General features: G+C 44.7%; 1 protein-coding gene across 16 annotated transcripts in view; it reads right to left on the minus strand.

Annotated features, from left to right (window-relative positions):
• Positions 1-25,921, minus strand: part of APBB2 (amyloid beta precursor protein binding family B member 2) — a 355,485-nt gene that overhangs the window by 100,006 nt on the left and 229,558 nt on the right. For 13 of the 16 annotated variants that reach the window (XM_073891567.1, XM_073891573.1, XM_073891575.1 and 10 more), the window contains 4 exons: positions 15,755-15,963; positions 7,247-7,309; positions 6,757-6,842; positions 6,602-6,662 (listed from right to left, as the gene is read on the minus strand). In XM_073891567.1, coding sequence (XP_073747668.1) covers positions 6,602-6,662; positions 6,757-6,842; positions 7,247-7,309; positions 15,755-15,963 — 419 coding nt within the window. The remainder of the gene's footprint in view (positions 1-6,601; positions 6,663-6,756; positions 6,843-7,246; positions 7,310-15,754; positions 15,964-25,921) is intronic. The other 3 variants (XM_073891576.1, XM_073891578.1, XM_073891577.1) reach the window with 3 other exon arrangements.

Raw genomic sequence — 25,921 nt, forward strand, 5'->3', positions numbered from 1 at the left:
TTATGGGGCTAAGTTTGGATTTTAAGGTATTACAAGTAGGATGAGCAAAGGTCAGACAGCAAATTAATGGGAATTTAGAAATGCAAGCTATGTGACGGCCCAAACAGGGCCAGGGGTTGCCTTCTTGACAATGAAGCACAAGAGGCAATCATCTACTAAAGGTTCATGTATACAGGAACGTCAAAGGGCACGTGGGTGGCTCAGTTGGTAAAGTGGCTGCCTTCAGCTCAGGTCATGGTCCTGGAGTCTTGGGATCGAGTCCCACATGGGGCTCCCTGCTCAGCGGGGAGTCTGCTTCTCCCTCTGCCCCTCCCCCTGCTCGTGCTTGCTTGCTCTCTCTCAAATAAATAAATAAAATCTAAAAAAAAAAAACACTTTCACATGGAAAAGTAACACAAAAGACACAAAGAAAAAAATGATTAGAGAAAAAAATATTTGAGATTACAATAATGAATAAAATTTGAAATTTAAAATGCACAGAAACGAAACAATGTGGTACCCTGAATTAGACTTGGAACAGAAAACGGACATTAGAAGAGAAACTGGTAACATCAGAATAAAGTATTTAGTTTAATTGTTTTGTGCTCCTGTTAATTTCTCAGTTTTGACAAATGTACTAGGGTTATGTAAGACAGGACATTAGGGGAAGCTGGGTGAAGGGGATTTGGGAACTCTCTGTACTATCTTTGCAACTGTTCTGTATATTCAAAATTATTCTTAAGTAAAAATTTTATCTAAAACTTTCATAGAAAAATGTGCATCGAGGAAGAAACAGCCAAGAATGGACAGAAACAAGAGAGTTTCGTGAAGCAATGTCCTGTCTTGATAATTTAAGGAGACATTCTAGAGAAGGACATAGTAGCTCAGGTGCAAGAACACTAGGCTGAATCTGTTAAAATGACAAAGCCTCGAGTAAAGCAGGCGGTGAACAAAGAGGTGTATTCTAGGACATTACTGGGGGAATTACATGCCGCTGGATCCTTTCTGTAAAGCAATTTTGCCACAGGTGACAGAACCATACACCAACAGCCTCTGACCCAACAGGACCCTTTTTGGCAACCTACAAGGAGGAAAAAATTCACCGAGTTTTATGAAGTTGTTGCTCCTATGGCCACTGGGTGCCTAGATGGATCACAGTGCTATTCATTAAATGCAGTTGTAACTATCAATGGAGTTAAGAATGACACATCTGAGAAGTGTGGAAAGGAACAAATGAAATAAGTTTTTAAAATATTTAATTAATTACTTTATTTATTTGAGCGAGAGCACAAGTGTAAATGGGGGGAGGAGCAGAGGAAGAGGGAGACTCCGTGCTGAGGGTGGAGCCCGACACGGGGCTCGATCCCACGACCCTGAGGTCATGACCTGAGCCAAAATCAAGAGTCAGACACTCAATCGACTGAGCCACCCAGGCATCCATGACATATTGTAGCACTCATGACACAGTATCCTAGATTGGGTCCCAGAACAAAAAAAAAGGACATTAGTGGGGGAAAAAAAGGAAAAAATAAGGTCTATAGTTAATAATATGGTATCAAGAGTCATTTATTAATTTTGATGACTGTACTCTGATTATGAAGATGTTATTAGGGAAAGCTAGGTGAGGTAGGTATATGGGAACTCAATCTCTGTGACTCTTCTGTAAATCTAGAATCATTTTAAAATAAAGAAAAAATGAAGACCTCAGAATTATACACAAACACACCCATTGCTATCAACTACAAAAATAATTATTGTACAAAAAAGTAGGTGGGCTTGAAAAACATTTTCAGAGTTTTAAAAATACTTTGCTTTTGGGGTGTCTGGGTGGCTCAGATGGTTAAGACCTTCATTTCAGGTCATGATCTCCAGGTCCTGGGATAGAGCCCCACGTCGGGCTCCCAGCTCAGCGGGGAGTCTGCTTCTCCCTCTCCCTCTGCCTCTCCCCCTGCTTGTGCTCTGCCAAATCAATAAAATCTTTAAAAAGTAAAAAATAAAAATATTTTGCTCTTTGGGGAGGGGGTTAAGGAGGCGTGGCTGAGCGCGTGTGTGTGCACGTGCGTGTGGGGGTGTGGGGGTGTCTGTGGGTGTGGTGGGGGTGGTGTGGTCATTTTACGTTGCCATCGCTATTTAGAGGTTTCACTGAACAACTGATTGTCAAGGCGCCCAGACTCACAGTGGCTGGAGAGGGTTTGCAACACCCACATCCTGAGAGCCTGAAAATGATTTTAATTTTTTTAGCATGTTAACTTTCACTTAGGAAGAAAGACACGTTCTATAATAACTTTTTAGTAATGAGCCCTTAGGGGCTATATTTATAATTCCGTGGCACATGAAATTAATTTTTTTTTTCTTAAAGAAAGGATACTTTCTGCTTATCTGGGGGGCACTCAGTTTTCTAGTTTTTGGCAGATTGAAGGAATGTGCAGGGTTATCTAGAGAAATAACTTACTTCTACAAAAGAACCTGAACATCTAGAAAATCTAGGTCTTGCCACTCCTCCCTTCTTAGGTGCTCTAGGTGACATTAAACAGGAATGAAGGGGGCAGGTGGTAAAGGACAGAGGGTGCATGTGTGTTGTGGGGGGACTCCTCCAAAGTGACTTCACTGAAGTCAGTTCCAAGCTCCCTGGCTTTTTCAAAATTGGTAAAGAATAATTTCATTTAGGGCTGCTGGATTTTACGATGGTTGTAATTCTGAGAGAACAGCTTGGCCTTCCCTGCAAGGCTTCCTGTGCCCATTTCCACTGGGAGGTAGTGTGACCATGCATTCATCCAGAGAAGCACAGCCAGACTCCTCAACGGCCTCAAAGGAACGTCAACCCTGCCGTGTCCATGGCGAATGAAAGTATGTAGATCTTCCAATCAAGAGCGATGCAGCCCATCTCCACTCCAGCCCCCTTGGCTTCCTCCTGTTCAGGCCCAACCTTGACCATAAGCCTCACTGAAATCGTACTACTACGGGAGGGTTTAAAACACCCTGCAGCCCATCCCTTCCACTTCTAAAGTCCAGTTCATCACTGCCTCAAGTCAGACCAGCAAGCGAGGCCACACTGCCGTAACCTTCTATCACTTTACTTGAAATGAGTTTTGCTTGGGTGTTTGTCCTTTGCTTCCAATGAGTAATGCTATGAAATACCGACTGACAAAACCCAAATTTCCATATATCTACATATAGTTGGAATATTATTGAGGACACATCGTTTGGCGGTTGCCCCTAAGTAGGGCTCCAAGTGAGAATTTTCCTTTTTTTTTAAATTGAGGTATAACTGACATGTAACATTATATTAGTTTCAGGTGTCTAACACGATGATTCAATATTTGCATATATTGGAAAATGATCACCAAAATAAGTCTAGTTAACATCCATCACCATGCATAGTTACAAATTTTTTTGTTCTTGTGATAAGGACTTTTAAGATCTACTCTCTTAGCAACTTTCAAATTTGCAATGTGTAAGGAATTTTTTTTCTCCAGGTCTAGTGAGCCTGGGCTCTGTAGCTACATGGCCTGGATTCAGATCCTGATGCTATTTACTTACTAGCTGCTTAACCTTCTACGGCTCAGTTTCCTCATCTGCAACATACAGATAATGACAGTTCGGCCACTGGATTTTTGTGAGGATGAGAGCCAGCAGAAATAAAGTCTTAAGGACAATGCCTATAGCAAAAAGTTAACGATGAATATTCATTATTACAGTTACTTTATAAAGAAGCACTAGAAAAACGGTTACATACCATCGGGACTGGGAGGCTTCTGCCTCATGCACATTGTGATTCATATGACATAGGGTTCTAAAACCCTCCGCCCTCCCACTGTGCTGCGGGGTCTGCAACAATGATAATGACAGCATGAGGACCTTCAAAATCCGGGGCGGGCGGGGTTGGCTGCCAACATCTTTTCAGGATTCTGAGCTGTCCTAAGGATTTGTGCTATCCACCCTAAGAATCCTCGATGTAAATAATCACCAAGAGGCACAAAAATGAACCTGCAGGTCAACTTCCATAACTGTGCAGAGTCCTATGATCTGAAAAGCCATATTTTTTTTCTTATCCCTAGTCTGATTTTTTTTTTTTTACATTTTTAAAAAAATTTTATTTATTTATTTGTCAGAGAGGGGAGAGGGACAGCACACGCAGGGGTAGCGGCAGAAGCAGGCTCCCCGCCGAGCAGGGGGCCTGATGCCAGGCTCGATCCCAGGACCCTGGGACCATGAGGGGAGCCGAAGGCAGACGCTTAACCGACTGAGCCACCCAGGCCTCACGCTGGTCTGATCTCTTCTGACTCTTGTCTGTTATCCCAGTACAGACAGATGCACTGATTATTCCTTTACATTTTCTGTGCCTTAAAAAAAACGCATTTGTTTTCATAAGTTTTCTAAGACCTTCTATAAAACAAAGTAGGATATAAAATAAAGAATACCATACATGTACTTTTTTGTTTAGAACTCAGTCCAGCTTCGGCAACTTATGGCAACACAGAACCTCCTTATTAACAGGGGCAAATTCACAAGAGGTGTTGGAACAGACACGTGGGCCCTACCAGGGGCAGATAAAGAATTCAGTGAACAGGACCAGTGGGAGGTAAAAAGAGAAAGCACAACTTGGGTCATGTTTCAACCAGGCCTCCTGTTCCTGGTAACCAATTCCACCTCCCCTCCCGCTTCACCCCTCCCCGCCCACTCTCATCAATTTCACGCGGCCATCACTCCCCAGCCCTTTCCCCCTCCACCTCCAGCCTCCGCCTGATAACCCTTGTAAAACACCTGGGTGCACAGCAAATGAGTCCCGCCTTCCTGTTTTACTGCATCCGCTCCCCGCCATAAAACTTATCTTTAAAGACCAGCATGTTGGGTGCCTGGGTGGCTCAGCTGGTTAAGCGACTGCCTTCGGCTCAGGTCATGATCCTGGAGTCCCGGGACTGAGTCCCACATCGGGCTCCCTGCTCCGCGGGGAGTCTGCTTCTCCCTCTGACCCTCTTCCCTCTCGTGCTCTCTGTCTCTCATTCTCTCTCTCTCAAATAAATAAATAAAATCTTTAAAAAAAATAAAAAAAAAAATAAAGACCAGCACGTTAGCAGCCCACGGACCTGTTCAGAATGCCGCTGGCTTGGGGATGGCCTTCATCTGTGCTGAGCACGTTGCCGCGCAGATTAGCAGCGGCGGGGGCGGGCTGTTCAACTGCGGGCCCCGATTCCCACAGCCCTGATGGCGGCATGGCAGTTTCTAGCCGAAGAGTCAAGGTTTTGAAACTGCATGGTGTTTCCCCATTTAACTATTACTAAGGGAGCTTACTGGCTGTTTTATTCACAGACACCTATCTGCTTTGGGAGTAAGAAAAAATATCGAGGACCAGCTACATAATTTGCAAATGGAAAGGTAATATGCAGAATGAAAATGCAGAGCCCCTGTTCAAAAGGCAGGGGAAAAATTGCCATAAAAAGGGCTGAAACAAAACTGTTGCCTTTCTTCTGCATTCCCTCTCTTCACTCATTACAGTGCGTTTTCCTTGTTATTTAAAGTCATGCTCTCTTGGGCACGGGACACCTGCAGGGTAAGCGCAGACTCTCACAAATGCCCAGGGGCCCTGTCCACTGCCAGGGACCAAAACCTTCTGGGTTCTCCATCCCCGGAGCTGCTGGACTGATGCGCCCACGCCCTGGCCAGGAATGGGGAAACTGAGTCAGGAATACCCCTTTCCCGTGGACCCATCTCCCCTACCCTCCCTGAGGTGCAGCAGATAGGTGACCCTCAAGTATACCACAACACCTGTGCCAGAACACACCAGGTATCCGGATTGGGAGTGGGCTGAACTGTCCCCAATCCAACACACCGCTGTGCTGTCAGCCTGGGCTGGGTAGGCCACTACTTTGCCCTCTCTCGAGATGCCATGGGAGCATGTGTGTCCCAAGCCAGCTCGCCCCATGCTCCCAGTGAGGCCCCTACTAGCAGGAGTGATGGCTGGTTGGAGGCAGGCATGAGGATGTGTGGCAGGGCCTGAGGTGCCGAGGAGGAGGGGAACGAGCAGTCAAGAACGTCTCAGGGAGGTAGGGAGATAGCAGGACTGTTCCTAAACCAAGGCTCCAACTCCCTGGTGCATCGCCCCATTGGACGTCGCTTACAAAAACACAAATCCAAAGATAAGAGTATTAAGAGTTTCAAGATGGCGACCACACTGCATGAAAGCCCAGGCATGGGACCCATCATAAATCAGAGCTGTGTTTGAGAGAGATGGTGCAGGTGTGAGGCTGTTCTGGAAGAGGTGGGCATGAGGAGCCTCGTACCACCCGTCGACAGACCCTCCCATTGCTCTGCAAGGCTTCTGAAGCCCACTCACTTGGACAATAATTGTGACTTATTGTTACACAGACTTGTACTTTGTGCAAAGAACTGAGGTATAGTGAGATACTGGCACAGTCTTGATGGTTATGGAAATCCTCCCAAACCGAACGTGGCCTAGGGATTTATTTCAAGTGTTGGGGAAGTCAGCAAAGAGAGAGGATGGAGGAATAATTCCTCAGTCAGTGGCTCTGGGTTGACAGTTTATAAAAACCGAGCCATTTCCAAAGCCATTACTTCGATGCAAGAACATAACCCGGCTGCTGAAAGCACGTTTCTTACAAACCTTGGCTTCGGGGTCACTATTGATACCACAAGAATCATCATCATCAGCACGTGGGGCATTTCTAGAAAGAAAAACAGAAAACTGGACTTAGAATTCTACTGTAAACTCTAGCTGCACGAAGCCACACATTATGGCAGGTCCTTCCCATGTCTTACCTGAGTTTCAAAGATGCATAGCGGAGTGTTGCTCCTTCAAACTCTTTTAAACTGGGGTCCGGGTTAACTGTGGCTGCATGCAAATCCTAGGGGAAAATAGATCCCTGTTAATGGAGAAAGGGGGAGGGCCCCTGACTTGGCCTCAAATATCAAAGGGGAGAAAAGTCCTCCCGGCATGAGGCAGAGAGTGTATGTGAGCTTAGGCAGAAAAAGGGCATGCAAGGGCTGCTGGATGCTGGCTCAGTGCAAGCCCCAGGTTCTTACAAGAAACAGGGGACCTGGGGCAGTCAGCTTGAAGTCATTCACAAAAGGACACATCAAAAAAAAAAAAAAAAAAAAGGCAACATGTGTGTGAGCTGGGCATTCCTAACAAGCCCCATCACGGCGTCCCTGCAGAATGGATGATATTCATGAAGAAGAAAAAGATACAGCCACAGCCATGCAGAAAGGACAAAATATTAAATGATCTAGAATCTGACAATATACTTGCCTTCCAAATGTCACTATTAATCTTTCCCCCATTCAGAACAGCAAAATCACTCCATGGCTGTTTCTAGACATATAATTATTCACATAGGAAAAAGCACATTGATTTAAAAGAAAAAAAAAAAGGAAAAGAGGAAAAGAAAAAACACAAGACACTGTTGTTAGCATTGATATTCACAGGACGGGTTAGGGAACAAATTCACTCTACCAGCAACTGGTTAGCCGGTTCTAGATCTAGATTATCTCCTGAAGCCTGGGGCGGGAGGAGGAAGATGGTGCTCGCGTTACTTACCACGGAAATGACTGCCCACCGCTAGCAGTTGGCATTAGATCTTCTAGACGTGGCCTCAAGCTCACAGACTAAATGCCTAGTGGACCTAATACCACGGGAAACTTTCTCTCTCCCGGTAACCGAACAGAACTGTCTTCTGGGGATGGGGGCAGGATTAGGGATGGTACCTGTCACTGTGAGGATTTGAAAACGGGGGAATGTCCCCAGTCAAGGGCATAAGAACCTGGGGCTCAAACTATTTCGTGTAAAAGAGAAAAGGACAAGGAAAGGGTAGGGGGGAGAGGAAGGAACGCAGCCGGGTGTCAACATCTGCCGAGATTTAACTGACCAAAAGCAGCTCTCCACAGTCTCATGTAAATTCTTCCAGTTCATAAGAAGCTCTGCTTCCTTGCCACACAAGGAGTGTTTGATCCCAAAATGATTCTGTAAGCAGAATCCTAGGACAAAGCACGAAACCGTGCCTTGTTGGGAGACCGCTCAGAATAGATCTTTGAATCTAAACAGCCCTTCCATTGCCCCCAGACAACAGGCAATGTTGTTGGGGTTTTTTTTGTTTTTCCTTTCTACCACAGTGAGTGAATATTCAAATACTTCTCATGGAACATGTGGGGAAATAAATGAAGCAAACAAAACCCAGGGACATGGTTATGAATGCGTTCCACGGATGTGTCAGGTGAATCACCTCTTTCCTCGGATAATAAATCAAGAGCGGAGACTTCTTGCTCCAGTCGCCTTTCAACTAAAGTGTTTTGAAAATGAGACGGGAATGGGGACCCATGATCTCTGCTCACGACATTAGTATAATTTGGAAACCCACTCAGAGCGGAGGCAGAGAAGTTCAGATGTGCCGAGCGTTGGAAGAGGCAGGCGTTCCTTTAACTCGGCAGGACGCGACGAGCACCGAGTCCCTGCAAATATAGATCTCTCGTCACCACTGCACAGCTGCTGTCACTGTCGCTTTCCTTTTTGGACTAAGCACCCTAACTGCAGTTTTTCAAAATAAAGTGGAACTTACACCACTGTATCTACTTTTTAAAAAATAATCTCTTTTATTGAGCAAAAGAGCAGGAGTGCTGCTTAGCCCTTCGCCTCTATACTCCATCCCCCAAAGCAGGGCTCAGTTTTCACTGAGGAGAAAATTCCTAACACAGGAGGGTCTTAACGTGTTAGTTAGAGCTGGGAGGCCCCCTGACATTGGGCTGGGGTTCTGCGCGTGTGCGTTTTCCTGGGGAGAAGATCCCCCACTCTCCCCATATTTCCAGAGGGGTCGGTGACTGAGAAAGGGTTAGAATCACCCTTGTAGGGGGACTCATACGATAAGTACCTGAAATGCCAAGAATTTTAAGCTAGAATTTCTTTTTTCTTTTTTAAAGGAAAATAAGCCTCTTTGATCCCAAATCATCATCACAGTTTACATGTGAGGAATATTTGTTTTTTCATTAAACTTGAATGTTAAAAAAGGGTATCAGATGGTGAATTAGTAAGACTCCAGGTAATTATGTTCTCATAGAGAAATTGAAAAAAAAAAAAAAAAGAGTGGGTGTCTGACAAGAGGAATCTGAAATCAAATTATCCTCAACAGGCACGGTGTGGGGACAGGACAGAAAGAGTATTTTTTCAAAACAAGTATTCAGAAAAGTCTTCAGCATTTAATTAAAATAGTTCTCTGTATGCGTGTATGGTTTAAAAAAAATTTTTTTTAATGTATTTATGTTGGGTCCCTGTAATGTAAAAGTTGATTATAATTCTAAAATTCTATGAATCCAACTCTTATGCTACGGAGACATGAGTCAGCTGGCAAACTTCCAACAATCACCTCTTATGGAGTTAAATAAACAAAGGTCGTATAAAGCAATTTTTCAAAAGCTAAAATAACATGGGGACTCTTAAAGAAACTCTTTAGTACAAAACTCAAGTATGGGCTAAGAGAACCTATGTTATGCCTAGGACAAAAGACCCTTTTCCCTCCTATATCTAAAAGCTCTCATTTTTAGAAATTCTCTTTCCTACAGAAGTGACCATAATTTTTCTCTTTTTTAAAAAAATTAAGGGCAACAAAATCTGTCTTGAGTTTTAATAACCACATATTCTATTCATCTAATTTTTTTTTTTAAAGAGAGACTACAACATTCTAGCTAATCTTTTTTTTTTTTTTAAAGATAACCCAAAGAGATTGTTTGGTTCTACAGAAAGTCTGTAGTCTGCATGGTGGGAGTGAGAGATGAAAGAGGAGATGAGACAAAGAGACAGAGAGAGAGGGAAGGGCAGGTGGGCACTGGGCCTCAGGAAGGACAAAGATGACGGACAGGGACAAGCCTAGTCAAGGAAAGAACAGAGACCGTGTTCCATGAGCAATGACCTCCCAACTGATAATCTTTCAGGCAATGCAGCTAAATCTTTGCACAATGGAATGTTCTGGGGCCAGAGTTACAGGTGGGGACATACTCTCCTGGTGCTTTTCTTGACCTTGACCAGGTGAAGCACCCCTTCCCCTGATCAAAGTGATCACACTGAGTTCTGGGAGAGCCTTGGAGCCTTAGCTCCTCAGAGGTGGTGGTGTCCCTGGGGAATGACCCAGCCCCTGGAGCATGGTGCTTATCGTGACCCTTCATGACCTTTCAGCATGGTGCCCTTTGTGACCGTACAGCAGAATCTGTGTGAGGGTGGACCCACTAAGGGAATCCAATTGTATAACCTTGACTATGGAGGATTTTCTTCTTCCTTTTTTCTCTTCTGGGATCTCAGAAAGCAATTCTACAAATCAAATGAAAGTGATACACTGTCCTTCTGCTGAAAAAAAGCTAACACTGGAGTGGACGATGTCAATAGCAAGCTCTTGAGGATGGGTCCAGGGGGACGAGAAAGCTTCTAAGAAGTGGTATCAAAATGTAACCTGGAGAGCAAGCATGGAGGGTGAACCTGCTGAGAACCAGGCAGAGAGGAAAGCAAAAGAACGTCCCCTAGTGACTTTGACAGAAGTTACAATCATCACCTCCATGTGCGTGAACTTCAGAAGTTCTGCTGCAAAGCCCGGTTCAAATCCTGCTTCTGCTCTCATCTGCTCTGTGACCTCAGTTCCTTATCTAGAAACAGGGCTAATAAGAAGACCTCACCATCAGAGTGTGGACAAACTGAGATCAAGAGCGTTAGCCCTTAGCATAGGGGCCGCCTGCCTGAAGGTGCCCAAGACATGGCAGTTCCCCTATCCTCTGCTCTCTCTTTCCAGGGAGGAAAAAAAATGGCCATTGGTAAGAATAAAAAACTGGGGGACCTATGGACTATGAAGTATTATGAATTATGCTTCTTAATCCTCTTCTGTCAAGACCTGAGCCTCGGTACGTGTGGCCTTGATGATAAATGCAGAGCACCCAGAATCTCGGAACTCTAAGGAACAGGCCAAGTGATGTTAATGAGCACTGAATCCATAGATGTGTGCACATTTTTTTAACTTCTTTTTAAATGCTTTCTGTGTTTTGGCGGATGGCTTATCACGCAAACATAACCCAGAGAAGTAAAAAAAAAAAAAAAAAAAAAAGAGTTAAACTAGTAAACAGATTGCCAAATACGGGTGCAATTAAATTCATCTCTGTGAGCCAGAGGAGGGTCAGGAGACCCAGGGTTCTGGTGCTAGCTCTGCTGCTATAGCAAGTCAACTAAGAACTCACTCAGCTACGACACTGGTTTATTCCTTCATTCAGCAAACACGTAATGAGCTTCACCATGTACTAGACACGGTGCCAGGTGCTGGGGACACAAGATGAGGGGGAACAGGTCCTCACCCCCACTCCCCCCCAAGGAGGGAGACTGACATGCCACAAGTAATGCTGCTATAAAAAAGACACTACGGAATAAAGGGCTCTCAAAGTGGAGGGATGAGAGCAGTAATTCCCAGGAGAAGCTGGGATGGGTCCAAAGAAGAAGTGAAATATAAACAAAGATAGGGATACTAGATTCATTAGAGGGCCAGCTCTTGTACTTCCTCCACACAGAATCACCTGGAAAGCTTATGATAAAGGCAGACTTCCAGGTCCCACCCGTAGAGCATCTAGCTTAGTGGCCTCTGGTAGGGACCAAGGAATCAAAATATTCTACATGCCTCAGAGGTCACCTTGGCCACCGGCCTTGGCTCACAGGCTGAGAACCACTGCCATAGCATTCACTAGGCCCTTCTTGAAGGTTCTCGCCAGTCATGATTACTTTGGGTCAAGAGTTCAGAAAAAAGATGACAGAATAGCTCCTTTGTGTTTTCATCTTATTTCTTAAATATATATGAAATTCCACAGGTTCTAATGTAATACACGGAATTTCCCCTCCTAGGGAGTTAGCAGCTCAGGGCCCTGACAGATCCCAGGAGTAATGCAGCAAGAACAGAGTGAATTATGATCAAGATCACAGTTCTGAGAAGCAATTCCCCATCCCCTTGCTCCAAACGCACTTTCTCCTCCATACTTCTCCTCTTAAGGAACCAGGAAACACCTTCAGTTGGAAACATTATAAGACAAGACTTGCCTACAGGCCAACAGTGATTCATAAAAATACTTAGTGTAGCTCCTTTCTTCTCTCTAAAATTCGACATCCAAGTAATTTGGAACAAATCGATGGACTGGGGAGGGGAGAGGGAGCTCACTGTGGGCCCAATTTTAATAGCAAATGCTTCCTGGCCTGTTTATAAACTTTAGAAAATACTGCTGGCGTGCACAGAGGAAGCATTATCCACTGTGCTTAGCACCTCCCTGGTGAGCTCTGGAATGTGAAATGTAAAATTTTCAAACGGTAAGGAAGCTTTCAGTACAAAACTTTCGTGAAGCAGAGTCAACAGATTTGGGTTGTTTTTTTCCCCCCTAAATGAGCTTGGGGGAAAAGCTGAATAAAATATGCATTTCTAACATGACATATTACAAGTTTCTTCTCGTCCTTAACATTTTGTTTTCTCTCATGGTTCCAAACTAGTATGAAATAGATTCTGTTTAGAGATCAAAGAAATGGTGTCAGGGAAATCATCATCTCTCTTCCACTGTCATTAGTACCTGAGACAATGTTATCAAGAGAAGTCATTTTCTAGAAGGCTCTGCATAGGACACTGCCTGCCCTTGGATTGAGATGAAGAGCTGTGAGACTCGCCAAGCCCCACCGATAAACAGAACCGTGAAACCTGGGGTGGGGTGGGGTGGGGGTCAGCAGACCTTCATTGAAGCTTGGTTCCACCACTAACAGGTGTGTGACCTCAAGCAAGCTTCGCCTCTCAGTCTTAGTGTTGTCAAGTGTAAAAAGCGAAGGACAACGACAGTACTGATGCATAGGGTTCTATTAGGAGTCACGGGATAAGGCACGAGCTTGACACCATAAACACTCCATTACCTTTGGTACCTCTGGTTTAATATCCATGTCAGCGTCTAAACGTCCTGGGTATACATACGGCAGGCTGGGTCTTTCTCCTACCCCCCGTCCTCTTCTCTCTACATGCCCATACGTTTGCTTCTAGGATTTTAACATACTGCCTTTTAAATGTGCTTGGTTTTGGGACATAATGGCCTACGTACACGGGGAAAATGTGTATGAAGTGAACAATCAAAAGGCTGATTGGAAGAACATCTAGTCCATTGGTCTATTAAAGTGCTGGATAGGAGTGGCGCTCTCTCTCTCTCTCTCTCTCCCTGAAACTTAAAATGATGCGTCCTTTAACAAAGTTCCTTGGAGGGATAAGGGTCAGCACAATGGCATGGTCAATAGCAGAAGAGAGGCATCAGACGGACAGCAAGGTAGAAAGTCACATAGTACCAGGGGCAGAGCATAGGATCCGGAGTCTGAGAACTAGACACATGCCTCTCCTACACCAGCTGCACGGTTCCTGAACTCACTGAGCTTTAGTTAACTCTTTTCTTAAGTAAGGAACATATCAGCTGTCCTCTCTGTCTTGAAGGGAACAAATGAAATGACATTTATGAAAATACACTGAAAGCCACACTAAATCATGAATAGCAGCAGGGACCCTGAGCGCTGTGGATACATTAGGGGAACACTGAACCCACGGAGAGGAAGCAGGAAGCGAGGGCCATGGGACACAATCTGAGCCTGGGAAGGGGCCCTGAGAGGTAGCTAGGACAGGAATGGGAGGCGGGTGTAGAGAAGGGGAAGAACAGGCCCATGTGCGCATCAGGAGGCGGCTCGGGGATTATAGGTGGACTCTGCTGCCTGACCATCCTCCCCAGGGCCAGCTGCCTACCTGTGATGCATTCTTCCCAAGGTTTTCTGCAGAAAACATGGAAATGAAAACCTGCCATATTCATCAAAGAAATAAAACTCCAAGCCCCATAAACCTTGGGCTGCCCTCCTTGGACTTTACCACATCCACACCTCGGCCTCAGGAGGCAGGCTTTAAGAAGAACTTCATTTCTTCTACATGCAGAGGACAAGAGTTTCCCAGGACAAAAGCGACATCTCAAAGGGAATCTCATCTAACTTCTGGGACAATGAGAAAGCAGAGTAGGCTGGAATCTCAAAGCCAGGGAAGTGGAGTGAGAACAACCCTGGCCTAGGATTCAGGAGCGTTCAGGATCTCTGAGTTCTAGACCCAGCGGTGTCGCCGGTCACTGTCCTGTCTGCGCCTCAGTTTCCCTGTCTGTAATGTATGGATCCTGGGATCAGCTGACCCTTTCCCATCCTAGCATTCTCTGGTTGGAGGGTACTCCCATGTGAAGATGGTTAAAGGGTTAAAATAGGGGAGCGAAGCCCTGGAATGGAGAAAGAGAGTCTAACAAAGATGCCAAGAGAAAGGATGTACAGGTGAGAAAAAGAGAGAAAAAGAGAGCAGAGGTGGTGTCCTGGCTGGCTCGGCTTCTGGGAGGCCACTCGGAGGCCCAGGGGATAATGCCAAGACACAAATAGGCTGGGATCGGAGGAGGACTCCATGTCATGCTAAGCTCCTTGAGGTTCATCTTTGTCCCCCAGCGCACCTAACAAGATGAGTAACTGAACGGAATTTGCTCAGCGAAGAGGAACATGATACTTCAATAAAAAGTTACCATAAGCTGCCCAGTGATAAGCAACAAAATCCTATGTGGTTCAGCAATAGGGAAACACGTGCCTGATTATCAGGCTCACGTGCCAACCAACCAAGGCCCCTGTCTCTCAAGGAGGGAAGAGCTCACCCCAACCCGTCACTGGAAAGACGGAGAATCTGAGGCCTAGGCTTGAGGAAGGGAGATGCTGAAGCCCTGTACTAGGAGGAATGGGCTTGGAATGTAGGTCTTCCTGCCTCCCAGAGAAGAGCAAGTCAATAAGCCCGGATGTAAGAAACAAGATACCGTCTCCTTTCAAAGCCAGGAAGGCTGAGAATGGTTGCAAGAACACGGAGGAGTTCTGCCGGGGAGAGACCCCCAGTTTAGATCCCCTCCAAGGCCTCAAGGTCAAAGAACATGGGTTGTTGAAAGAACAAAAGACTGTGGTCACATAGGCAGACGTGCCTGTGTTAGCATTCCAACTACTTTTCCGGAAAAAGCCATCGCTTACTTGTGACCTTTTCCAACGGCCACACTCTTGAATATTTTGTTACCGGGATTCACAAAGGTTTGCCGCAAGAATCTCTGTACTAATAAATACCACAGTGGAATTTTTTTTTCATGCCTCAATTCTTTGTTTAAACATCACATTTCCTCCTCGGGGATAGCAGAAATTTATGCTGCTATTTATGTCTAAAATCATGTCACTTTTGCTAAATAAACAGATCCTTTAAAAAAAATACAGAAATAACGCACTGAAGGGCTCTCAAGGGTTATTCTTGCAGACATCCCTTCCATGCAGTCAAACGGACCTAAGGCTAATAAGAGATGCAGTAATTATAACACATCTGGCCAAGAGACATTCTTCTGTGTGTAAATATTTTATGGAGCAGCACCATGCGAGGGCACCTGCAGAGTAAAGTATCGGTTCAGTGAGCCCCAGGGAATCTTAACCACTTCTCATTAATCAGCCTCCCTTACTTTCTATACCTAGAATGCTGTTTTCAAGAGACCAAAAGCCACGAAAAAAATGAAAACATCCCTGAACGATGGTATTAAGGCTATTTACACTAAGAGGAAGCATTTTTGGGTTTCAAATGCAGCATGCATGATAATCAAAAAACTTACCTTGATGACCTGGTGGGGCAGAAGCAACAAGTCTAAAGAGAAATCACAAGTCACATCCACTCTACTAAGCTGTTAAAAAGATACTCCATTTTACCTCGTGCTCTGGGGTGGGAGATGGCGTTACAGAACTAAGTGACCCTTTCCTAGAACCATGAAGATCGGCTGGGATGGAGACGGGGCGTTCCCACTGAGTCGTCCCTGTGGGTATGTGCCAATAATAGGTCCCAGCGATGTCGTTGATTCTCTTCCAGCCAGGCGGCAAATCTGGATCAGTCTGAAAGGAGTGATCACTCCAGATATCTGCTGGGAAATGGAAAACAAGAGGGTTTTCTTAAAAGAGGAAACAATTAAAGTGTTCCATTTTTGGCACTAATAGTCCGGAGAATTCCATAGGCAGATATGTCGGTAGCACTACTGACAACTAAAGCCATCCTGTGGACACAAAGTATGGTAAAGGGGACAATACGGAAAGAAATAAGAGAACTGGAAAGGAAGACGGACACTTGAGAATACAGACATAAAGGACCCATGATCACGTCATCTTACAGATTCAAGAACCCCATGAACGAGCTAAAGCTCCATTAGCCAAAATCAACTACCCAAGCAAAATTTGCAAGGTTACACACAAAATCTACTGACTCCTTTACAAATCAGTAAGACTTACCAGTTGGCATCTTATACCATTCTCAGCAATGAGTATAACTCTCATTTTTTTTAACGACTTCCTGTAAATGAGTACTGTATTTATTTCTTCTTCCCTTTGCTTTCACAAGTCCTCCCATTTGACTGTAAACATCTACAAAGCGGGGATGTCTTCTGTAATACTCCAGAATTCTAAATTGTACACAGAAGATTCCTAAGGAAGGCAGACCGGAAAAGCCTTGGAATTCAAGACTGGTAATGTGAATTCATGAAGGAGGGGGGGTGTGGAATACAACAGAGAATGGTGGGGATTGTGGCAAAGGAAAGCAGGTGCAAAGTCCAAAGGTGTTCAAATTTTAAAAAAGTGATGTTTTAAATACTGTGTGTGTGGGGGGGGGGGGGAGAATAAAACACATGTGCTGAGCAATTTCAGCAATCCCTGTCCTGTATCAATATTTTATCAGTTTACTGGAGACTGGTTTGCTTTTCAGAATCTCATTTTGGCCTTCTTTCAGTTGAATATGAGAGGAGTTGAAGTGCACGAGGAAAGAGGAGAGAGAAGCACGTAGAGGAGGAAGTCCACAGAGACAGAGGCACAGTGGGGAAATCCCAGGCAGCTGTATCAACGGATGCGTGTAGGCAGTAAAACTTAAGAAACCTCTGTTTCAATCGGGGGATCACTTTTTTCTACGGATCAGGCCCTTTCCCGTGGAGCCATTTGCAAGAACGGGGGCGGGGGGACACATCGCAGTAATTCAAGAGAGAAGCACATGGGCCTTACTCTGTGCAAATGTCACCGCATCACGTGGGCAGGGGTCACTGCCGCTGTTCCAGGGGCAACAAGGAGAAAGGGGACCAAACAAAGAGGCTGATTAAGACTAAGGGCACAGATGTGCATTCATGCGCGTGTTTGGCATCCCAGCATTCACTTTTCTCATTTAAATCTGCCAGAGGCAAAACTGCCACTTGTCTCAAATTATGATGGAAATTTCACCTCCCCCCACAGGAAATTAGGCATAATTAAATAATTTCAACTTACCCCAAATTTTCAGAAACTACTCGAAACAAACATGTATACACTCCTTTGTCCTGTCTCCTTTTTAGGGGGTGGAGGGGTTGTTTTGGTCTTTTGCATCTCAACTGGGACAGGAAAAATAAAATACACGGGTGTCTGGATTAAGATGGAGAAAATCCTACCAAGGGTATTTCCTTGTCCCATTCTAGTGGTTTACAGAACCACACTTTGGGACTTGAAAGGACATAAAAAGGATGCCAGTTGCCATTTCTGTGGTTTTTGAAGTCCGAGGGCCAGAGTTTTATACATTTATCCTAGCTGTCTCTACAGCTGGGACATGAGCATGTACCAGAATACGGAATCATGTCGGACCAAGGACAGAAACCAAGATCTCTGCGGAGATTTTGTTGGAATAAAAATTAAAAGGGGATTTATTCCATTGCTAAAAACTGATGATGGTGATATGATTATGATGGAGAAAGTGAGGTCGGCAATTCTACAGTATTATTAACAGTTCCAGAAACATTTACAGAATCCCTTCTGCATCATCCCACATTGGGTTTTAAGGGATGTAAGCCCTGTGAGGGCAGAGACATCATAACTGTCTTGTCCATCATTGGATGAGTGGTGGATGGAAGGAAGGAAGGAAGGAAGGAAGGAAGAATAAACAAGGAGTGAGGGAGGAATGAATGAATGAATGAATGATGTCTTTGAATGACGGATCTTAGCAAAAGAAGAATTCTGAAGAAATCAGTTCTGTGCAGTTTCACAAAACAGAGCAATTTCACAACCCCCAGGAATAGCAATGTTTACTTCCCTTTGATGGTGTATGTGAATGTTCTTATGGATAAAAGGAAACATAATATGACAAACTGGAAAGAGTCCTGGGCTGGTGGCCAAGAGAGTCTGAGTTGAGATTTTGGTTCTTTTCTTATTGATAGGTTCCACAGGGAACAGTAAGAAATAGGCCTTCAGCCTCATTACAGTTCATTTTGTTTAACCTAAATAGCCCCAATTTCCTTTGTTTTCCTACATAATAAAATGATGTATATATTTAAGTAAGTACTTTGGACCTTATTCAACAGGTCCGTAGTTTTTCAACTGTCACCACATTGGGAGGAAGACAGCGGTGCAGGGGGGTGGAATTCCAGGTCCCTCTAGACCCTTCTGACCACAGCAGCACCATTTTTATCTGTTTCCCATACTAGTGTTGTATGCATGATTTTCCGTGAAAACAGGGATCAGGTTTCTTCTTACTGTTATTGTTTAAAATTAAGTTTGAAACCATAGCTAACACCAAAGTACAGTGGGGCCAAGACATCTAAATCCCAAGAAGCCACTTCTGTCAAAAGATGATTCAAAACATTGCAAAGCGGCTTAAAATGGTTGCCCTCGTATGAGTACCACAGTGCATATGGCATGAAGAAGGGCACACAGACTCAATCAACAGAGGAAAAAATCTGTAAACACCAGGTGGTAAGAGGAGAAAGTTCCAACCCCTTTTGATTCTCAGGAAATTACTTAGTGAAGGTTTGCTGATGACATGGCAGAAAGGAAACGATGTCTGATGGTTTCATTGCCCTTCTGATGCTCAGCAGTTTTCTCACACTGAGCTGTCTGTCATGCACCCCTTCTTGACAGATCTGCCTTGAGTTCTGAAGTCATGGTATTCCTAGTTTTCAGCGGGAATATTCTAAAAGACCTCCATCCTGGAGAACTTTCCTTTTTGGGAAAGTACTGTGGAACAGTAACCTTAGGAAGATCCAGTCAGCACTGGACAGCAGGAAGCAAACCATAGCATTTCATCCCAGTTACCCAACCTCAAGACTGGAACGCAGACCAACTGCTGGTGGGGAGGGGGGTTACTTAGGGAAAGATTATAGGAGGCTTAAGATGGAGAAGTCTCTAGAAAGCCTGAAGAGCATTTTTAAATACTCCAGTAAAACTAGACATGAGGGGAGTCAGTAAAGACTCTAAATATGGCATTATGCAGCCTGGCATGGCAACCAAGTGTGAACTCTGCATGGGGCCTTGGTATTCTGGCTCAGCCAGTCATTGTCTGAATAACCTCCGACAAGTTACTCAATCTCTTTGGGCTGAATTCAGATGCTTATCTGTAAAACAGGGACCAAAACACTATCACTCTACATCACCGAGTATTGTGTAAAACACTCAGAATAAAGGTTGACATATAATAGGCACATTTACCACATAAATGTTTGCTGTTAGGGGCGCCTGTGTGGCTCAGTTATTTGAGCGTCCGACTCTTGGTTCTGGCTCAGGTCATGATCTCAGGGCCATGGGATTGAGCCCCCTGTTGGGCTCCGTGCTCAGTGGGGAGTCTGCTTGAGATTCTCGCTCTCCCTCCCCCTCTGCCCCTCTCGCCCACTAGCTCTCTCTCTCAAATAAATAAATCTTTTAAAAAATATTCAAAAATATTTTAAAAATATTCACTGTTATTGCTATTATTATATATCATAGGTCTCCAAAGCGAACAATATATTAAGTTCACTAAACCCACTATAAAAAAAGATTTTCGTATGTCCAAAGGAAAATGCTCATTACAGAATTTATGGGATTATGTGACCATCATGGTTCAAAGAATAAAGATAAAAGAAGATGATCTTAAGGTGACTCTTACTCTGGAGAAGGTCCAGCAGACTCCCTTAGCAGGGCTGGGCCAAGAGGACCTGAGCAGGTCAGGTAAGACCAGATTCTACCCACCATGTCTTGCTGGGCTTCTTCCCTGGCTGGCTGTGGCTCTGCCAATACCTTCTCTTTCTTCAAATGTCTGTCTGTCTCTCAACGTGTAAGTAAAAAAATAAATATTTCATAATTTTAATTTTAATTTTAAAAGTAAAGATTCATGTCTCCCTGTCATCTCCTTTAAAGCAGATTAGCGGGGCAGCTGGGTGGCTCAGTCAGTTAAGCATCTGCCTTCAGCTCAGGGCATGATCTCAGGGTCCTGGGATTGAGTCCCACATCGGGCTCCTTGCTCAGTGGGGTGTCTGCTTCTCCCTCTCCTTCTCTCCTCTCCCCTGCTCATACACCCTCTCAAATATATATATGTATATATTATATATGTATATAAAAGTGATTTGCTAAATTTTTCCTAGGTTTCTCTCAAACACAAACCAACCCCAAATGAATAAGTTATCTTGTTTTTGTATGATTCCTGAATATTTTCTCCCACTGTGGGTCTAGGGCCTTCATTACAAAAAAAAGTCCCCTACCGTAAAGTAAAGCACATCTTCACATACGTTACTGCATTTAATGCTCTTCTCAATGGCAGCTGGAAAGCAAGGGAGGGAACATTTAGCAAGCCAGGACAAGAATCCAGGCCTTTCAAGGCTGAAACCCAAGTGCTATTAGCACTGCCAGGAGGTTCTAAGAGCGAGTAACAATACTGCTGTGTCAACAGACAAAGTAACAAGGGTCCTGACACCCAGGTCCTTTATTACTTCTTTACCACAGGGGCTCATGGAGGGTCCACAGCTACCCTATGAAGAACATAGTAACGTCATCCCCTTTCTAAGGCTCAGGGAGGACAGCTGTTTGGTTTAAAGCCAAGGGGGGAGACTATGTGCCCATGTTTACATGGCTGTTACTTTTTCAGACACCTGAGAAAAATCAATATGGACAGCTTGGGGGAACTGAGAAAGTGAAGAAATAGTGATAAAAACCAAAGAACACAATGGTGGTAAGTCTGGGGCTCGGATACCAGCCTGCTGACCTGCCCAAGGGCAAACAGCTACTAAGCAAGAGCACAAAGATGTGCCCCAGGGGACTGGCCCTGAGCCCTGAACCACCCCTGTGTCTGGGTCAGTCCACAGAAGGGCACTGCCAGTGTAGGCTCTCCATAGGACCCTCCTTTCTGGGCCTCCCTCCCGAATTCTGCTTTCAGTAATCCGGGCAACCACTTGCGCTGGCCCACAGACCTGCAGCCCCTCCCCAGCAGAAGCCTCAGGATCAAATTCCAGCCTCAGGCACACTGCAGACACTAAGATCCCACCTAGTTGTCCCTCCTTCCCTCCCTACAGGATCTTGCACCTAATATGGTCTCCGATCTGTCTCACTGCATCTGGCCGAAGGCACTGTCCCAGGCTGACAGGACGGTCTGGCAGTAGGGGTGTCCTTTCAAAGTGGCTCTGTGGCCCTTCGTCGTTTGTGGTGTTGCTCTGGAAGCAGGGCCTGGAAGTCAGAGTATAAAAATAGCAAGGCTGAGAGCCCCAGAAAGTCCCTCTTGTGCTGAGAGCCTCCTGGGCCAAGAGCAATACTTGGCGTGGGAACAAGGAGCCCATCTGTGAGCAGCAAAGACCCGCCCCTTCCAGTCACCTCAGGCGCCAGAGCTGTGGGCCTGGCTGCACTTTGGCCTTGTCTTCGTCTCCGTCTTCGCAGGGGCCCACTCCCCACTCCCCTTCCCCCTTCCCAGCAGAGCTGTATGTGAGGTAAGCCCACCTCCAATTATCTTCTCCCCTCAGCTAACTTGCAGGAACCCAAGGGTCAAATGAGAACAAATTAGCATCTAGCAGCAGCTGGAAATTTCCTCTGCTGCTCCAGAGGCCACAGGAAGGAGGAATGGATGAGCTGAGATTCTAAATTTGGCAAGGTCTGCAGTGCAAAGCACAAAAGGTTTCCCTGGGGTCCTCAGAATGGCATTCACTCCCCTCCCTCCACATTCGTGTACCCAGTGCCTTCCATGTGCAAGGCATGGAGTTAGGGGGTCACGAGGAAAGAGGAGATGGAGTAATTCATCCAACAAATATTTCCCGTCTACTCTGTGCCAGGCATTGATTTAGGGCTGGGGATACACAGGGTCATCAGATGGATCCGGTCCTGCACCAGTCACTGCCCCAGGTCACTTGGAGTCACCTGCTAGAAGCCATCACTGGGTACCACCCCCAGAGTTTCTGGCTCAGCAGGTCTGGGGTAGGGCCTAAGAATCTGCATTTCCAACAATTCCCAGGTGATGCTGAGTCTGTGCTGCTGGTTTGGGACCATGCTTTTAAGAACCACTGGCCTAGGAAAACAGAAAAGGTAGTCATGCTTTCCGATCAGACTCCATCTAACTACTGGTTCCACAAAATAAAAAATGTGAATATATGTTCATTTGGTCATTCATTCATCCACTTATTCATACGCTTTTCATACTGAGGGCCTCCTATAAATGCCAAGTACTATTCCAGAAGCTGGGTATATGGTCAGGAATCAATGGGTAATACGATCAGTTGTGTCTGGGATGGGGTGGGCTATCTGGACAGTCTGGGAAGATCTCTGAGGAACAATGTGTCCCTAAACTACAAGGGGCCAGGCGTGTGAAGAGACAAGAGAACAGCATTCCCGACAGAGGGAATATAATGCAAATCCCATGTGGCAGGAAATAACCTGTCATGTCATCACAACCAAAAAGTCACTCGAGTGAGGGTTGAGTGGTCTAGGAGAAGATTCAAGGCCACCGGGGCTAGGGATTTACCCTCTGTTTGAAGGAGCTCTTGAAGGTCTTGTGTGATCTGTGTTTTTAAAATCTTTCAAAAGAGGGGCACCTGGGTGGCTCAGTCAGTTAAGCATCTGACTCCTGGTTTCGGCTCAGGTCATGATCTCAGGGTTGTGAGATCGAGCCCCACATCGGGATTCTTAAGATTCTCTCTGCAATCCCCCTCAACCTCTCTCTTAAAAAAAAAATAATCAAATCAAATCAAATCAAAAGAGTGTTCTGCACAATGCTTCCATTCTTGGGAGAAGAAAAAACTCTTCCAAAGTCTTAGTTGCAACTGCTCCTATCTAATCTCTTGAACAATATTATTCCTGAAGGAGTCAGATACTTTAATACAAAGTACAGGTTTCCCTTGCTATCTGAAAGTTGATGAAACATTTCATAAGCCAAAATGGCATAAAGCTAAGAAGCAATTCCATTAATTTTTTTTTTTTTTATTCATTTGAGAGAGAGAGCGAGAGAACACAAGCAGGGGGCAGAGGCAGAGGGAGAAGCAGACTCCCCACTGAGCAAGGAGCCCCATGTGGGACTTGATCCCAGGACCCTGAGATCATGACCTGAGCCGAAGGCAGATGCTTAACCAACTGAGCCACCCAGGAGCCCCTACCATTAATTTATATGGAAACATTTTTGAGGGTACCCAGACCCAAAAAAAAACAACCGCTCTTAGGCTTTTCTGAAACCTCAGGACACATCTTGCCAACAGATGCACAAAATAAATCGAGATAAAGCACGGATGCTCACAGACACAGTTCAAAGCTATGGCCAACTGATGCTAAGTTGCTGAGTGTAGGTCCCCGGGAAGGAGCTTGATGGGGCCACTCTCACTGCTGGGGATGCGGGATGCACATGTCTCTGTAATAGCTCATCGCAAAACAAAGGCTGAACACTTTTCACCTTTTAAATAGAAGCGAAATCCTCTTTAGTTTCAATTGTACTAATATAGGTGTTTTGAAAAGCAACGTGGCATAGCACAAACTTTTGAAAAGCGGGGGACACCTGTATTTGAGTTTAACTTTATTTATTTATTTTTTAAGATTTTATTTATTTGAGAGAGAGTGAGCACAAGCAGGGGTTAGAGGGAGAAGGAGAAGCAGGCTTCCCAATGAGCAGGGACCCCAATATGGGGCTCCATCCCAGGACCCTGGGATCATGACCTGAGCCGAAGGCAGACGCTTAACCGACTGAGCCACCCAGGCACCCTGAGTTTAACTTTAAAACTCTTTTTGATCACCTGGCGGTCAGCTTCCTTTGCCTCTCTTCTCTCTCTGTCTCTCTCACTACTTAGTCTCTTTATTTTTTTCTGGACCCAGAACTTCCTTGTCAGAATAGAAGAAGCACGACTCGATTCCCTACAGCTTCATGACCAAATTCTGGAGACAAGAGCATGGAGCCAGGACTCTAGGACTAGATAATTTATTATAGATTTGCTGGGGGTTCCAAGCAGCATACGGAGGCTGCTTTGAATATGGTGTGAAACTGTCCTCAGCCAAAGGCCCCAGAAAACAAAGACTATGGAAACAAGGGAACAAACCCCAAAATGTCCCAAATATGTGAGCTCTCAGAAGTCTGACCCACCAGTCTTCCAGACGGTGGGGCGAGGGGGGGGGGGCGAGAGGGAAGCTCGCCCAAAAGTTTCAGGGCCTCTTCTATTTCTTGGTATTTATTTGCAAGGCATATCTGGGACCCTGAAATGTCTATCACAGCCTTAAAAAATTCTACATTGTATTTAATTTGCACTTTCCACATAGCATTCTTTTAACAGTTACAATAAAATTCTTACCAATTTTAGGAGTATTCATTTCCTCATACTTTTTCTCTTAAAATATTAATATTAAAATTTTGGAGTGTCCTTGAAATAGGAAGCTATTCGTAGCTGAGGATTCTTCTGTTAAAGATTCTTGAGTAAATATTCCAAGAACTCACTATTTAAATAGTCCTTAAAATTTGGGCCATGTAACATTACATGCTTTGCATATTTTTATCAAGTATTTTGGTGTAACATCAGCACGCAATTTCTCAATTTAAACTCACTGGAGACAGGGTCTTTGCTGGGCTCAGTCTACTAAAATTGTTTCAGGGCCAGGTTACCATCTCAGACAGGCAATCTGGAGTTAGCCGGCAGCCGTGAACCTCGGCTCCATGCTGACTGGCTGTGTGACTTGTGACAAACAGCTTCATTTCTAATGGCCTGCCTGCTCACAGTACTAAAGAGCCAGTAACAGCTCTTACCCTACAGGGCTGATGTGGAACACAGTACCCAGCACAAAGTTGGGCACACAGTAATCACTCAGCCAATGTTGGTTACGAGCTCTCCATCACTTCATTCAAATGTGGCTTTGGGGGAAAAATAACCTGCCGTACAAAACAGTTTTCGAAATGGCATCAACCATTTAAAAGGGAACTAAGATTTCTGAATTTGCAGCAATAAAATGGGGTTTTTACTAAAAAGACTGTTTTATTAAATCAACTAGGTGATCATACCGGCCACCACATACCAATTTAGAAACAGTGCATCACATGAGAACAATGTATCACATAAGAACCTGCTGGTTTGAGTATGTGGCACCTCTTTAATTAGCATGTGGCCGTCAGGGAGCGGAGCCATTAAAGAAGCAGAAGTGAAATCAGACCCAAAGAGCTTGTTAAGCATGCTTTATTAGTGAAGACATCCTTCTTTTGGGACTGCTTCTATTCTACCTCATGTTCTCAGGAAAGTATGTATATAGGACTGTGGGTGGAAGATAAAAGGAAACTATGCTTCTCAGACTGTTACCCCAAACCAAAACACAATACATGAGTCAGGGACTCTGCAAGGCAAATTTAAAAGCTAAAAGGCGTAAGATGTAGGTAGCTACAAATTTTCTGGAAGAAAAACTGGTATTTGTAAATATACACTCAACTGTACAAACCTACATGTCACGGAGGTTAATCATATGACCTGGCTAAAGACTATTTTAAATATCATCATCAGGTCTCATTCTAAATACCCAAACATACAATAAAACATGTACTTTCCTGCAAGTCATGAAAGGAGATATTAAAATCTTAAGATGATATGAAATATAACCTAAGAAGACGATTTCCTTTTAAAGTGTATGCAAAGTACA

The sequence above is a fragment of the Callorhinus ursinus genome, unplaced genomic scaffold (assembly GCF_003265705.2).
Source record: "Callorhinus ursinus isolate GAN/ISIS: 27379988/994484 unplaced genomic scaffold, GSC_fseal_2.0 scaffold4, whole genome shotgun sequence".
Classification (NCBI taxonomy): Eukaryota; Metazoa; Chordata; class Mammalia; order Carnivora; family Otariidae; genus Callorhinus; species Callorhinus ursinus.